Here is a 13044-nt window from a genome sequence, read left to right on the forward strand (position 1 = left end):
ATAATGTTCATAGGGAGTGAGACGTCGTCCGACTCAGAGTGACTACTCTTAGGGCATCCGGGGTTACCGACAGAGTAGTCTTGCGTAACCAGACCTTCAGACTGGCGACAGAAGGTCTGGACTCTTTCGCAGCTTTTCTTGGCCAAGGACCACCCAAGAGGACATTTGACTGACATGTAACGCAACCAATCACAGTTTGTTTTGTTCCACGTCATGTTTAGGGGCGTTCCAATATAATGTTGATGTCCCTACCATAACAGACTGGTGTGCATCTAATAAATGATTAATTCAAGAACATTGTGCAAGTTTACTGCAACAATGGAGCCGCGAACTTCACATACTTTTGAAAATCCAGCGTTTAGTTGATCCTGGTAAGCGCTCATTGACACAGTTGTAAACACAACAGCTTTCTTCTTCCATGAGGGGTTTTGGCGTCACAGCATTTGTTTCAAGGCGGACCGTTAAAGAATGCAATACACACGTCTCCCGGACATCTAGTAGAATTCAACCATTTAGATTGCGACTTCGAAACTCCTGAAGTGTTTCCAGAAAAGTGTGCCATATGCATCAGACGTTCTGCCAACAGTCCATGGGCTGAGACTACTGCCAGAGTAGCTATTATTTGTAGGCATCTCATGCAGTCAAAATACTAGTCTTAGGCATCTGGGTTTACTGATGTAGTCCGAGTGGTGGTCATCTGAGGATCATTTTGGATGGGAAGTGCCAATCGTAGGTGCGTAAGGGAATTTCTACCACAGGATAGTCCACCAAAAAATTAAGATTTTGTTACCATTTACTAATACTCATTCGAATACTGCTTGATTTACTCTCTTTTTCTTCTTCTTCTTACAGGAAGAGTAATCTAAATAAGTATGGACAGGTGAATTAAATCAGTAACTAATTACTAGGCACAAAGAACACAGGCAAACCAGAACAGGAAACACAGTGAAAACAAAACAAAAACGCCTCAGTTACGACTGTAACCTCGGTTCCCTGAAGAGGGAACGAGACGCTGCGTCAACTGACGCTAAGGGAACACTTTGCGTGATGACGTCTTGAAGCACATGTAAAATCAGTCCAATGGTGTAACGGAACGTCACAGGCAGGTGACGTCATGAACCAGGAAACTACAAAGCCTGCCCAAAACAGAGGGTAGCTAGCTTCGTAAAAGTCTGAAGTAGTCACTGACAGGCACATAGGAGATATGGCAAGGTGACGAAGCTTCAGGGAACGAGACGCTGCTTCACATTGCCATATCTCCTACGTGCCTGTAAGCGACTACAGCCGTAACCGAGGCGTTCCCTTTCAAGGGAACTTGTGCTGCACTGATTGACGCTAAGGGAACGTCTATACCAACGCCACCATAGCGACAAGTGTCTGTCCAGTGTGAAATTGCGAGGAGCAGCACAAGGCGAGACCACCTGGGACCCTGGTGTAGAACAAGTGTAGTTCAAAGAGTAGAACCTTACAAATGTGTACGGTAAGGACCACCCTGCCGCATCACAAACATCTTGGAGAGCAACTCCTGTCATAAGGGCCTTGGAGGCCGCCATACTCCTAGTAGAATGGGAAAGGACAGCCATAAGTGAAGGCTGCCCGACCGATTCATAAGCAAGTGAGATAGCCTCAACCAACCACTTGCTCATTCTCTGCTAAGATGCAGGGGACCCTTTGTTAGGGGGCCCAAAACATACGAACAACTGTTCAGATAATTACGCCACAGGGTAGCTCTGTGGACATGGGCATCTAGTGCCCTTACTGGGCATAGCAGATTATTCTTTTCCTGGTCCGAGTTCTGGAAGGGAAGAGGACAAAAGGCCTTTAGTATGATAGATCTGGCCACAGTAGTGGGGTCCTTTGGAACATAACGTGGTCTAGGATGAAGGAACGCTTTAACCATGCCAGGTGCAAATTCCAAGCGTGAGGGTGTCTCCTAATAGCTAGGAGGAACAAAGCTTTTAGGGTCAGGAACTTAGACGGAACCTCCTCCAGTGGCTACAACAATCCAAAAGGTATCACGTTAGACGCTTGAGATCTATCGTGACAAACCAGTCCTCGGATCTGATCTATGGCACGATTTGTCTCAGTGTTAACATTTTGAACTTTAGTTGCATGACTGACTCGTTTAGCACTCGATGATCCAAAATGGGACGCAACCCCGCCATCCTTCTTTGGAACTATGAAATACTGGCTGTAGAACCCGGTTTCCCTTTTGGAGGGAGGTACATATTCTTTGGCCCCTTTCTCTAACAGGGTTTCAACTTCTTGTTCCATTACCATTACGTGCTTCCACGCCCTGTAAAGGTAAACCAGCAGGGAACGACCGAACTAACTGCTCTGGAGCCCTCGTCGGAGGGGGCAGGCATCCTAAGGCCACTACGTTTTCCGGTTGGTCCTTGAGATATGTGCTCGCCGGAGACTGCTGATGCTGGATGATGGTCTCTATGTCGCTGATAGTCTCTATGCCGGAGACCATAGAGCGGCCGATGGATTTAGCCGTCTCCTTGGTGGCCCTGAGAGATAAATCTGTGGCTCTACGTAGTTCGCAAACTACGTCAGGGCCAATTCCCCTGCCCTCATCCATGTCTCCGAACAATTCAGCTTGGTAGGTCTGTAGCAGCGACCCCTGTGTGGAGATTGGGGAAAACGGTAGGGACCATGATGGTAGGAAGCGTTCGTCCAGTTTACTTTTGAAACGAACGTCCTGTTTATCTGCTGGCCAGTCAATACTCAGTCTTTCAACCGCTCTTGTCACAACTTCAACCAGCTCTTCAAATGCATGAGACTGAGGTGGCGAATCCTCAGAATCTCTTGCATCGACACTGACAACGTCCAGTTCCTCAGAACTAGATAGTTGCAGTGTCTGTGCCTCGGGGCGGAAGGAACTACAGCTTGTGCTTCCAAACCCTGAGAGAAGGCACTGGATCTATCAGGTGAAGGCAGAGATAAGGCTGGGCCCGTCTCTAACCCCGCTGATAGATCCATTTGCGAACCCCATGTTTGTGTTTGCCAGAGACCTGGGGAACGCAAGCCTGAGCATCCTCGCTAAAGAACGGCAGGCGGGATCGAAGTGTCCGCATTGGAAGCACATCACAGTGCTCACAGCCAGCACCCTCGAGCACTGACTGTGCATGCTTCTCACCTAAACAAGCTACACAAAGAATGTCTGTGTCCCCACCCATTAAATAACATGGGTAGGGGTGCACACACAACCTGAACTGCTGCTTTCTCACCCTGACTTTATATATATATATATCGGATATAAAGACAAAACAACACCAAATAGACAAGGACAGTTTCACAATGAGCGCTACTGAAGACACAGAAGCTTGCTGTTTCTTACATAGCTCTGTTTTGGGCAGGCTTTATAGTTTCCTGGTTCATGACGTCACCCGCCTCTGACGTTCTGTCACACCATTGGACTGATTTTACATGTGCTTCAAGACGTCATCACGCGAAGCATTCCCTTAGCATCAATCGACGTAGCACCTCGTTCCCTTGAAAGGGAACTGAACATACACTTTACACTTTAAACAAGATATTTCTAGAAATGTTTTGTCCGTACAATGAAAGTCAATGGGCTCCAATGTTGTTTGTTTCACAAAGTTTTTCAAAATATCTTCTTTTGTGTTCCACTGAATACAAGTCATATAAATAAAGTCATAAACCCTCATGTCACACCAGGGTGAGGGTGAGTAAGTGATAATAGGATTTTCAGTTTTGGTTGGACTATTCTTTCAAGATAAATTTTGAAATCAATGTAACGGATGTAGCGACAGATCTTTTCTTCCATATTGTGACATAGAACCAAGTAAAAAAAAAAAAAAAAAAAAAAGGTAGGTTGAGGTCTTGGTTTAATCCATTAATTGTTGATTGGATGGAGACAGATCTGAATGTGAGCTTGCAGTTAATTGTGTTTAATTGGACAAAATGATTAGAGAAGTCCTGCAAACATCCCCAGAGAGAAGTCTGTCATTCACAGATGAATCATTCACAAAAAACATGCTTTTAGAAAATAGATATGGTGAATTTTCATTTCATGCTGACTTTAAGGTCTTTCATCCAGCACATACACGCTGGAGTTCTGATGGATGGCAAGATAAATGCTGTGTTGTCCCAATATTTCCCCAGATATTTGCACCATTTTGCTTAAAAAGCTTAAAAACCTCAATTTCAGCTATGTTTTCCATCTGATCAGACAATAATACAGATGGAATCAAAATTGAAAGAATTAGGGCTGTTGTTCCTGTTTCTTTAAGGTCAGCTATAGACAGTTTGTTCAAGACTTATATTGTTAGTAGCTACCTGTAAACAAATCAATCACTACACCCTTGTGAACTGGAAAACTTTGGCATAAAAGATATATGTTCCTCTTTATGTGTTGAAGGCTCAGGGGCTTCCTCAGATTTAAACAGGTTCAGTAAATAAATACAGCACAGTGTCAGACTAACATTACACAGTAGAATAGGATTTTTTATAGCTCCTACAGTTTGCTGTAGCTAAACAATTTGTGGGCAAACAGCACCTTTTTATATTCTATATTATTTTTGCAAACAACATATAAATCACAAATATATTATATCAGGGGTGTTTCTTGCCTTGCCATCAATAATGGGGCACTGGCCCCTCAACAAAAAAGTCTTCTCATTTAATACTATTTTTTATATAAATAGTTTTTACCTGCAGTACAGAACCGTTTACAAACTGCATGCACAATAATGATCTCCTTCATGACTGACAATTATAGAAGACATTTGGCAATTTTGTTTCCTAAAATGTATTGTTGGTACAGTGAATATCCACCTCATGCAGCTCTCTTTGTGTGTTATGTCTTATAAAGTATCTCATTACTATTTTGGTGTGAGAGACTGCTGCAAACGATTCAGTGCAAGTGTGAACTGTCTAAATGAATCACTGAACCACTAACAATTTTAGACCATTTGCAAACTTGTTTAGATCAAAAAAGTGAATGCTAGAATGCTAGTTCTGATTCCAAACAGATGACAGAAACCATAACACACGACTTGATTGCTAAAATGTTACCTACATTATAATTATATTATATTATATTATATTATATATTGCATTTTACTTGCTGCCAGGAATTAGCCACATGGCATTTGTGGTTTTGTTCATTGAAAAAAATAAAAAAATAAACCTGTTAGCTGACCTGAACACCCAAGAGCAAATATGGCTGAATTCAAATCACATTTGCTTTTTCTCCAGCTGTTATAGACCTCCTTGTTTAAGACTCACGTGAACTTGTGACTCACTCCTCAATCTGTTCAAGAGCTCTACAGAGACGCTGTGTCAAACAATGAGCTTTCTTTTAAACAAGGGGGGGGTGGGGGTGGAGAAGTCCAAACAGCACAGACTATGTAATAATGCTGAAATGCGTCATCCAGTGAATATATTTGGAAACATGTAGAAGTGCATTGATCCGATCAAAAGATGAAAAGAACTGCAGCTCTTTAAGTTTAATGTCTACAGCAAATGTTGTCTAATGTCATGCCAGAGAGGACACAGACTCATGGGAACAGTTTTAACAACACATTACTGAGAATTATGAAGTAGAAAGGAGCAGAGACAGATAGAGAAGAAAACAAAGAAAGCACTAACATTAAGTGCAAAAAAGTCTTCTTGTAAGCATACTAAATCAAATATTTTAAATATTTTAAATATTTTTAAAATAAATATTTTATTTGAAAAATGTACTGTTTTTAAAGAAAATATTCAATTTCAAATGCTATTTTCAAATGCAAAATGGAAGTGTTTTCAGTATTTGTCACACTTTCGGACCCTCCCTACATTTGAGATTCATTCAGACAAAGCCTTTGCTTTCATAGGATTGGAAATTTACAGCACAGTTTTTCTGCCACTTTCCTTGTCAGGTAATGCGGTGTGACTGTCTGAAGGCTGGGGAGTCCAATTGTTCAGACGCTATTCCAATTTCTCCATCCAGCCCCCGTGAGAAGTGGCTTCGCAGGCGGACACATGTCAAATTACGGGTTAATATCACATGAAATTACCTGCAATTACTATTCTTGATGAAACAATGTTGTGCAGTGTGATTGATTTTATAATACATAACATTTACCTGGAAATGTAAAATAATAATAATAATGTTTCATGTCTAGTCTGCATTTTTGAACAAATAGGGCCCCTGCAGAACATTTGATTCAAAATACTGTAGTGCTATACACTACCATTTAACAGTATAGGGTCCGTAACATTTTTTTAAAGCTTTTGAAACAAGCGTCTTGTGCTCTCCCAGGCTGCATATATTTATTTGAGCAAAAATAAAGAAAAAACAATAATATTGTGAAATATTATTGCAATTTAAAATAACTTTTCTATTTGAATATGTTGTAAAATGTAAATCTTTCTCTGATGTCAAAGCTGAATTCTAAGCAGACATTACTCTCATAGAAGGACTATGTGTCACATGGTCCTTCAGAAACAAATAAACATTTCTTATAATTAAATATGTTCTGCTTAATATTGTTGCGGAAACTGTGATACATTTTTAAAGGTGTCTTTGATGAATAGAAAGTTAAAAATAAAAGCTTTTATTTGAAATAAAAATCTTTTGTAACATCATAAATGTATTTACTGTACTTTTGGTCAATTGAATGCATCCTTGCTGAATAAAAAGAAATTAAGTGTTCGAATCTTACAGAACCCAAACTTTTAAATGTTAGTGATATGTGTTATATATTGTGACTGTGACACAAAAAAAACAAGAAAGTTCCCTTTCGAAGTGGAACTCTACTCTGCGTCATGGAGTTAACGCTATGGAAATGATGAGGCGACTGCAATCGTGGGGGTTGCAGATGGAGCTAGTGGATGAACTTGAGATGGGTTTAACCCTATTTCAGGCATCACCAGCTAGCTCTTGAGCTCTCAGGTCAGATCCGGAAGCCCGCTCGGCAGCTTTTTCTGTTCTGGTGGATAGCATGTTATTGACCCGATCTAGTTCTGAGGAACTAGATGTGATGGGTGTTGAAGTGGGTGAGGTCTTGAGTGAGTCTGTCTCCTCCCTCACCCCCACATACTGGAGCTAATCTACATTATTATCTGCACCACGGCAAAGTTAAAATTAGATTGGTCAGTGGAGAGAGAGGAATCTGCCCCAAGCAGGATGAGCGATTCCTTGCAGGTCATAAGCATCCTGCTCCAGTGAGCCTTCCTTTCCTCCCCGATCTCCACTCTAAGGTGGCAAGGTCGTGGGAGAAGGCATTTTAAGCCTGTTCATGCCCCTGTAATGAACAGTTGTGCCAATATTAAGGGGATCGATGCACATGGATATGCGGGGATGCCCCAGATTGAGGAGTCATTTGCGAGCTATCTCGTCCCCGGTGCGGGATCCTCATGGAAGGCTCCAGCCTTGTCATTGAAGCAATACCAGGTTCGTTGGCAAGGTGTATGTGGTGTTGGGCCAGGCTGGTGGGGCTTTGCACACCATGGTGATGTTGCAAGCCTACCAAGCTGACTTTAAGTAATACTTTGTGCGCATTATTAGATATTTTTGAAGTAGAAACAAGTAGTAACTTGGACCTCAAAGACTTTTTGACTTGACTTGGACTTGGACCTCAAAGACTTGGGACCTGACTTGGCCTTTAGGGACTTGTCTGCTCTGCTGTCTGCTCCCTTATTGTCTCCAGAAAGCTTACGCTATGGAGATGATATGGACATGCGCTCTGGTGCATTGGGTGTTGCAGGTGTAGAACTGAGCTCTAACACGGCTGCATCCCATTCTTCTACTTGCTGCCCATGACGGTATGTGGCAAACCGCACATCACTTTATCATTTGTCGTCTTGCTAGTTCTAAGAGTATGAAGTGGTATTGATGCGCCTCCCTGGTGGCACATAAGTAGAGGATCTATAGGAAGAGATTGGGTATTTAACCCTGTAATCTTCCACTCTCCATCTGGCGCTCTTCAGTGAACTGGGTGCAGAGGCAATTAGATGGGCAATTACACTGCTCGCATCCCAAGCCTCTCTCTGTCTGTTATTTCAGTGTCGGCAGTTTTAATATGGTAGCAATATGCTCCCTTTATAACAGTTAGGTTTTGATAAATGTGTATGATGGGCAAATAACGCAACCTGCGTCCCACATCATCATTGGTCACCCCTCCCCCTCTGACACATGGAGTGCAGAGGTGTTAGCGATGTGCTCCTTCTGTGATCACATTTCAATGGGCTAGACAGTACAGGAAGATTGGGCAATACCTCTTTAGCGTTCTACTTCATCTCCTGTAGCATAAATTTACTTCTTGTCGATTGACATTAATTTTGGAGTAACAGGTTGGCACTTCCCTTTGGGAAGGGGCAGCTATCTAGCCCCCTCCTAGATTGGAGGCTGGATCAGTCTGTTGCCATGTATGGATGGGCAGTACAAGAAGGAGAATGAACTTTTCTGCCTCTGTATGTCACTCCTTCAGTTGTTGCCTCTCCCGTCCATACCTGGAGGTGATAAGTGCGGACATAAAAAACTGGACTCTGTCGCAGCTAGCGGCCCGCTCTCTGTCATTCACTTGAACTGTAGGAATGGGTAACCATCAGCCGTCAAGAGCTACTTGGTAGAGAATGGTATAAGAGTGCAATGGCACTCCACTCTCTCAGTGGCCCCTCCGGTACGGAAGGTAATAGTCGAATGACGAATGACAACTAGTTCTCTAGGAGGACTGTTATCAGGTAGAGCGCTTCCCTAGAATTTCGGAGGCAATGTTTTTCTGTCCTCAGAAGAGGTTGGCCAGTCACGCCACCTGTGATGATTGGTGATAGAGAGCAAGGGGGTGGAGCTGGATGTGGCACTCCATCCCTATGCACTATGTTTCTTAGGTACAGCAGGCAGTTGAGAGAATGGTGTTCTCTCCTGGTTGTCAGGACAGGATGCTTAATCATTTGCTCCCTTGTTGGAGGTTGTCCCTCTGGAACTAAAATGACCCTCCTCTTTGGTTGGTAGATGCAGTGAGGCTGTGATCTACCTAGTCAGTTCTACCCCTGGGTCAAATAAATAATATGGGTGGTATTGAGCTGCAGACAGTCCCTCAGACTGGTAGTTCTGGGTCACTAGATGCGCTCTATGGCAATCTTTGGTTACAGCTTATTTCGCTGGTGATTTCAAAGCACTGTGAGCAGGCATTTGGGCAGTGTGGCGTACTGGGTATTTCGTAGGGTTGGGTACCGAAACCGGGCACTGATATGAAACTGGTACCTAAGAAACCGGTATGTAACCAGACCGAACCAAAATGCAGATTTCGGTGCCTCATTTCGGTGCCACTTAAATGCCTCAGCTGTCGGTTGAAATATCTACCTTCTGGTTCTCCGAAATGGACGTTAGAAACATCATCACCGCATGTGATTGCTAGTTAACCCTTTGACACTTACGATCGTTCACACTGGTGTGCTTAATGTTAAGATCGCGTGATCATCAACTTCTAAATTCAAATCTGCGTTTGCGCGTTGGCTGGCACTGTGGCGTGAAAATGTAAGTCGATGTCCATACAATAACAGACCGGCATTAATCTAATAAATTATTCATTCAAGAGCGTTGTGCAAATTTACTGCAACAATAGAGCCCCGAACCTCACGTACTTTTGAAAATCCAGCATTCAGTTGATCCTGATGAATGCTCATTGTCACAGTTGTAAACATGACGGTGTTCTTCTTCCACAATAGGTTTCGTGTCACAGCATTTAAGGTGATGCATTCTAAAATAACGCTAACCTTGAGCAGGACAAGCAATAAGTCAGGAGAGGTGTCATATTTCGCCAGAGAAGGCAAAAAATGAGAAAAGAATTGCTGAAATTTAAAGCTGGTTTGTAGCATACCAAAAATACAGACTACTTTGCTTTTATTAGTGTTATTTAGTGTTAATTTATTGTATTTGGGTTAGGTTTTACTGTCAATTTGTTATGTAAATTTGTTGTGTTTTGTATTTAGACTAATATTTATATATTTAAAATTTCAATATATTCAATTTTAAGATTTTTTTATTTTATTTTTTTCAATAAAAAAACGCTCTTTAATCTTATTCACCATAGTTTTGAGGCTCTTTTTTTTTTTTTTTTTGTATCACCATTTAGGCACCGGTACCATTTTAAAAGTTTTGATTTGGCACCGGTATCGAAAAAAAAAAAAACACGATACCCAACCCTAGTATTTCGTTCCCATAGTGTAAATTCCATGATGCAGTGTAGAGTTCCACTTCAAAAGGAAACATCTCAGGTTACGACTGTAACCATAGTTCCCTGAGAAGGGGGACGAGACAATGCGTAGTGTTGCCATACTTTCGACATGCCTGTACGTTTTCCTTCAGACAAATAAAGCTGGTGACGTTCTTTCTAGGCGCCTTTATATACTCTGTCATCACCTGACTGTGGTAGCTAATCGAGATTGGAGTGTAACACATTCTTCAGATTCCAGCGATGAGGAGTGTTCCCATAGCGTTAACTCCATTACGCAGTGTCTTGTTCCCCTTCTCAGGGAACCATGCTTAGAGTCGTAACCTGAGATGATACTAACCGATCAAATTCTTGTTGGTGTCAGTCAAACTGTAAGAACTCATTTTAAACTGTTTTATATAAGTAATGGTAATTAAAGTTTTATCATGTTGATGCTCATGTATTGCAATATTTATTCTGCCAGTGTAGCTTGTGGGTCCTTTTCCATGTTTACCTACATTGGGTGTTGAGAACTCTTTCTAATGCTGTAATCTTATGCTGTAAACATGAATTCCTTTGAGAGCTCTTGTTAGGTATTTCCACATTCCCTAAAGAATTAGAAAGACTGTGAAGTACAAGGTAGTTGCGATTTACTAAGTCTCACAATATATGTAGTTGCAAATGCATGCAAGTGCAAATGCATTGTCCTGGAGAATCATTAAAACTTTTCTGATGTAATTAACATTCAACGTCCTTTCATAAAGAAGACAGAAAACATTTGATCTATCTTGTAAACTGGGAATGCAACATATTTTAATAGTGAGTTTATGAACATACCTTTGTTTTTAAGGCTCAATCATATTATTATTCATTAACAGAATGTAACGGCAAATCACAGAGTTCATGATGTCATTGTGACAGAAGATGGTCCGCAGACGCTGGTGGGGCGATTTATGTATGGCCCTCTTGACATGGTGACCCTAACGGGAGAGAAGGTATTGTTGATGTCGTAACAACAAGCATCATGACCAATGCTACAAAACCAAAGAGGTCTGGAGAAAACTATCTGTTAAGCCGCTTTTCTGACATCGGGCCAAACCGTTCTCTTTGCTTAATCGTTCCATTTCATGCCAGTCAGGCCAAGTGGCCACTGTGGGGCTGATAATGGCCGCTCTTTGGAATATAATACAAACACGTCAGTCATTGCCTTGTTTACGCAAGAGTTGCAGACAATATTAGATGTAAATCGCGACCGCGTTATGGAGGATGATCAGATATTTCTTTTCATTTTATTATTCATTTGTTTATGTCACTCAAATAGCGTACTTAGCCAGCTACCGAGAAAATGGTAGCCAGCCAACAGACAAGCGACCAATCCTGAGTGGCAACGTCACTACATGCATTCTATCAACCATGCTGAGAATTCCGGGCCAAGAATGGTTTGTAATCGTGTCATGCCGTACCACGCTCAAGTGGAAATACAACTGGAATCGTTCTTAGAACCGTTCGGCCCAATAGTGGAAAAGTGGCTTTAGATTCCCATTCTAATGGATAGCTGGCACAAAAAAGCATTTCATACAAAACAGTTTATTGAAACTTAAAATTATGATCTTGCATGTATGTTTATGAGTTCCTGTCTGATTCTCAGGTGGATGTGTTTTTGAAGACCCAGCCTGCCCCCGGCCGTTGGGTGCTGTTTGACACTGTGGTGACCAGCAGCAACGGACGTGTGTCCTACACCATCCCTGATGATAAAAAACTGGGGGTGGGTGTTTACCCCATCAAAATGGTGGTCAAGTAAGTACTCACATTCTCATCACAAAACTGTGAATCCTCTTAATATCTATCTATAGACCATGGAATGGAGAATGGAGGAATTCACTACCTGAGCTGGTTGCGTTTCTTTATTTTTCTTTACAGAGGTGATCAGACAAGCGCTGAGGCATTCCTCACAGTGTTGCTACGGGGAATGGAGTGTGTGGTGTTTAGTATTGATGGCTCCTTTGCTGCCAGTGTTTCCCTAATGGGTAGTGATCCCAAAGTCCGCCCCGGAGCTGTGGATGTGGTCAGGTAAACTTGTAACTAATGACAAATACTTAGATCTTAGATACATAAAGCCTTAATGTGCTGCCACATTTACCGCTGTTTGGTTACTTTTTTTGTATGCGAAATGTAGTAACTATAAGAATCCACAGGATAGGAAATTCTGCATGAGTGCGAGAGGTTTCCGCACACAGATTTCGGAATGGGTTTCAAAAGTTAGTCACACAAATTCACTGTGTTGACCGCCAGAAAGCTGACTGTGAGTTTTGCTTCATACATTGCTATTGATAATAGACAATGGACCCTTTTTTCCCCACACAACATTTCGCTAATGTAACCACACCTTTATATTGCTGTTAATAAATGTAATACAGTAAACTTGTATCGTGTCCCAGTGCTTAAACTATTAGAGGCACAAATTCCATGATTTTAGGTCCCACTTTATATTAAGTGTCTTTAACTACTGTGTATGAACATTTAAATTCATAATTTGATACAATGCACTTATTGTGTTATAAGTACATATATATATAAAGTGTGATCGTTTCTGTTTTAAACACATCTATGTATGTTTGAACGTCTTCATCTATAAAATTGCTATTTTGCCCTGTCCCTGTCACATGTTGCCTAAGTTTGTTATCGTTTTCTGTCAGTATGTTTAGTCACCTGTTTTCCTTTGTTCCCTTGTTCTCTTTTTCCCGCCACTATCTGTTGTCATGGACACTCATTCACAATCACACCTGTTAGTTTTTGAGTTAATCATCATTGTGTATTTAAGTTCCTCATTTCCTTTCTTTCATTGTCGAGTATTGTTTGTGCTATGCACACGTTT

The 13044-nt window shown here is 41.6% G+C and overlaps 1 protein-coding gene across 5 annotated transcripts in view; it reads left to right on the forward strand.

Annotated features, from left to right (window-relative positions):
* plrdgb (PITP-less RdgB-like protein) overlaps positions 1 to 13044 on the forward strand; it is a 95926-nt gene that overhangs the window by 74701 nt on the left and 8181 nt on the right. For 4 of the 5 annotated variants that reach the window (XR_014625187.1, XR_014625188.1, XM_084387481.1 and 1 more), the window contains exons 13-16: positions 5892 to 6008; positions 11048 to 11164; positions 11818 to 11966; positions 12090 to 12239. Coding sequence is in view for 3 of the 5 variants with exons in the window: in XM_084387481.1 (XP_084243607.1) it covers positions 5892 to 6008; positions 11048 to 11164; positions 11818 to 11966; positions 12090 to 12239 (533 nt within the window). In the remaining 2 variants the exon portion in view is untranslated. The remainder of the gene's footprint in view (positions 1 to 5891; positions 6009 to 11047; positions 11165 to 11817; positions 11967 to 12089; positions 12240 to 13044) is intronic. The other variant, XM_084387483.1, reaches the window with a different exon arrangement.

This window comes from Rutilus rutilus (genome assembly GCF_951802725.1).
Source record: "Rutilus rutilus genome assembly, chromosome: 18".
NCBI classification, from domain to species: Eukaryota; Metazoa; Chordata; class Actinopteri; order Cypriniformes; family Leuciscidae; genus Rutilus; species Rutilus rutilus.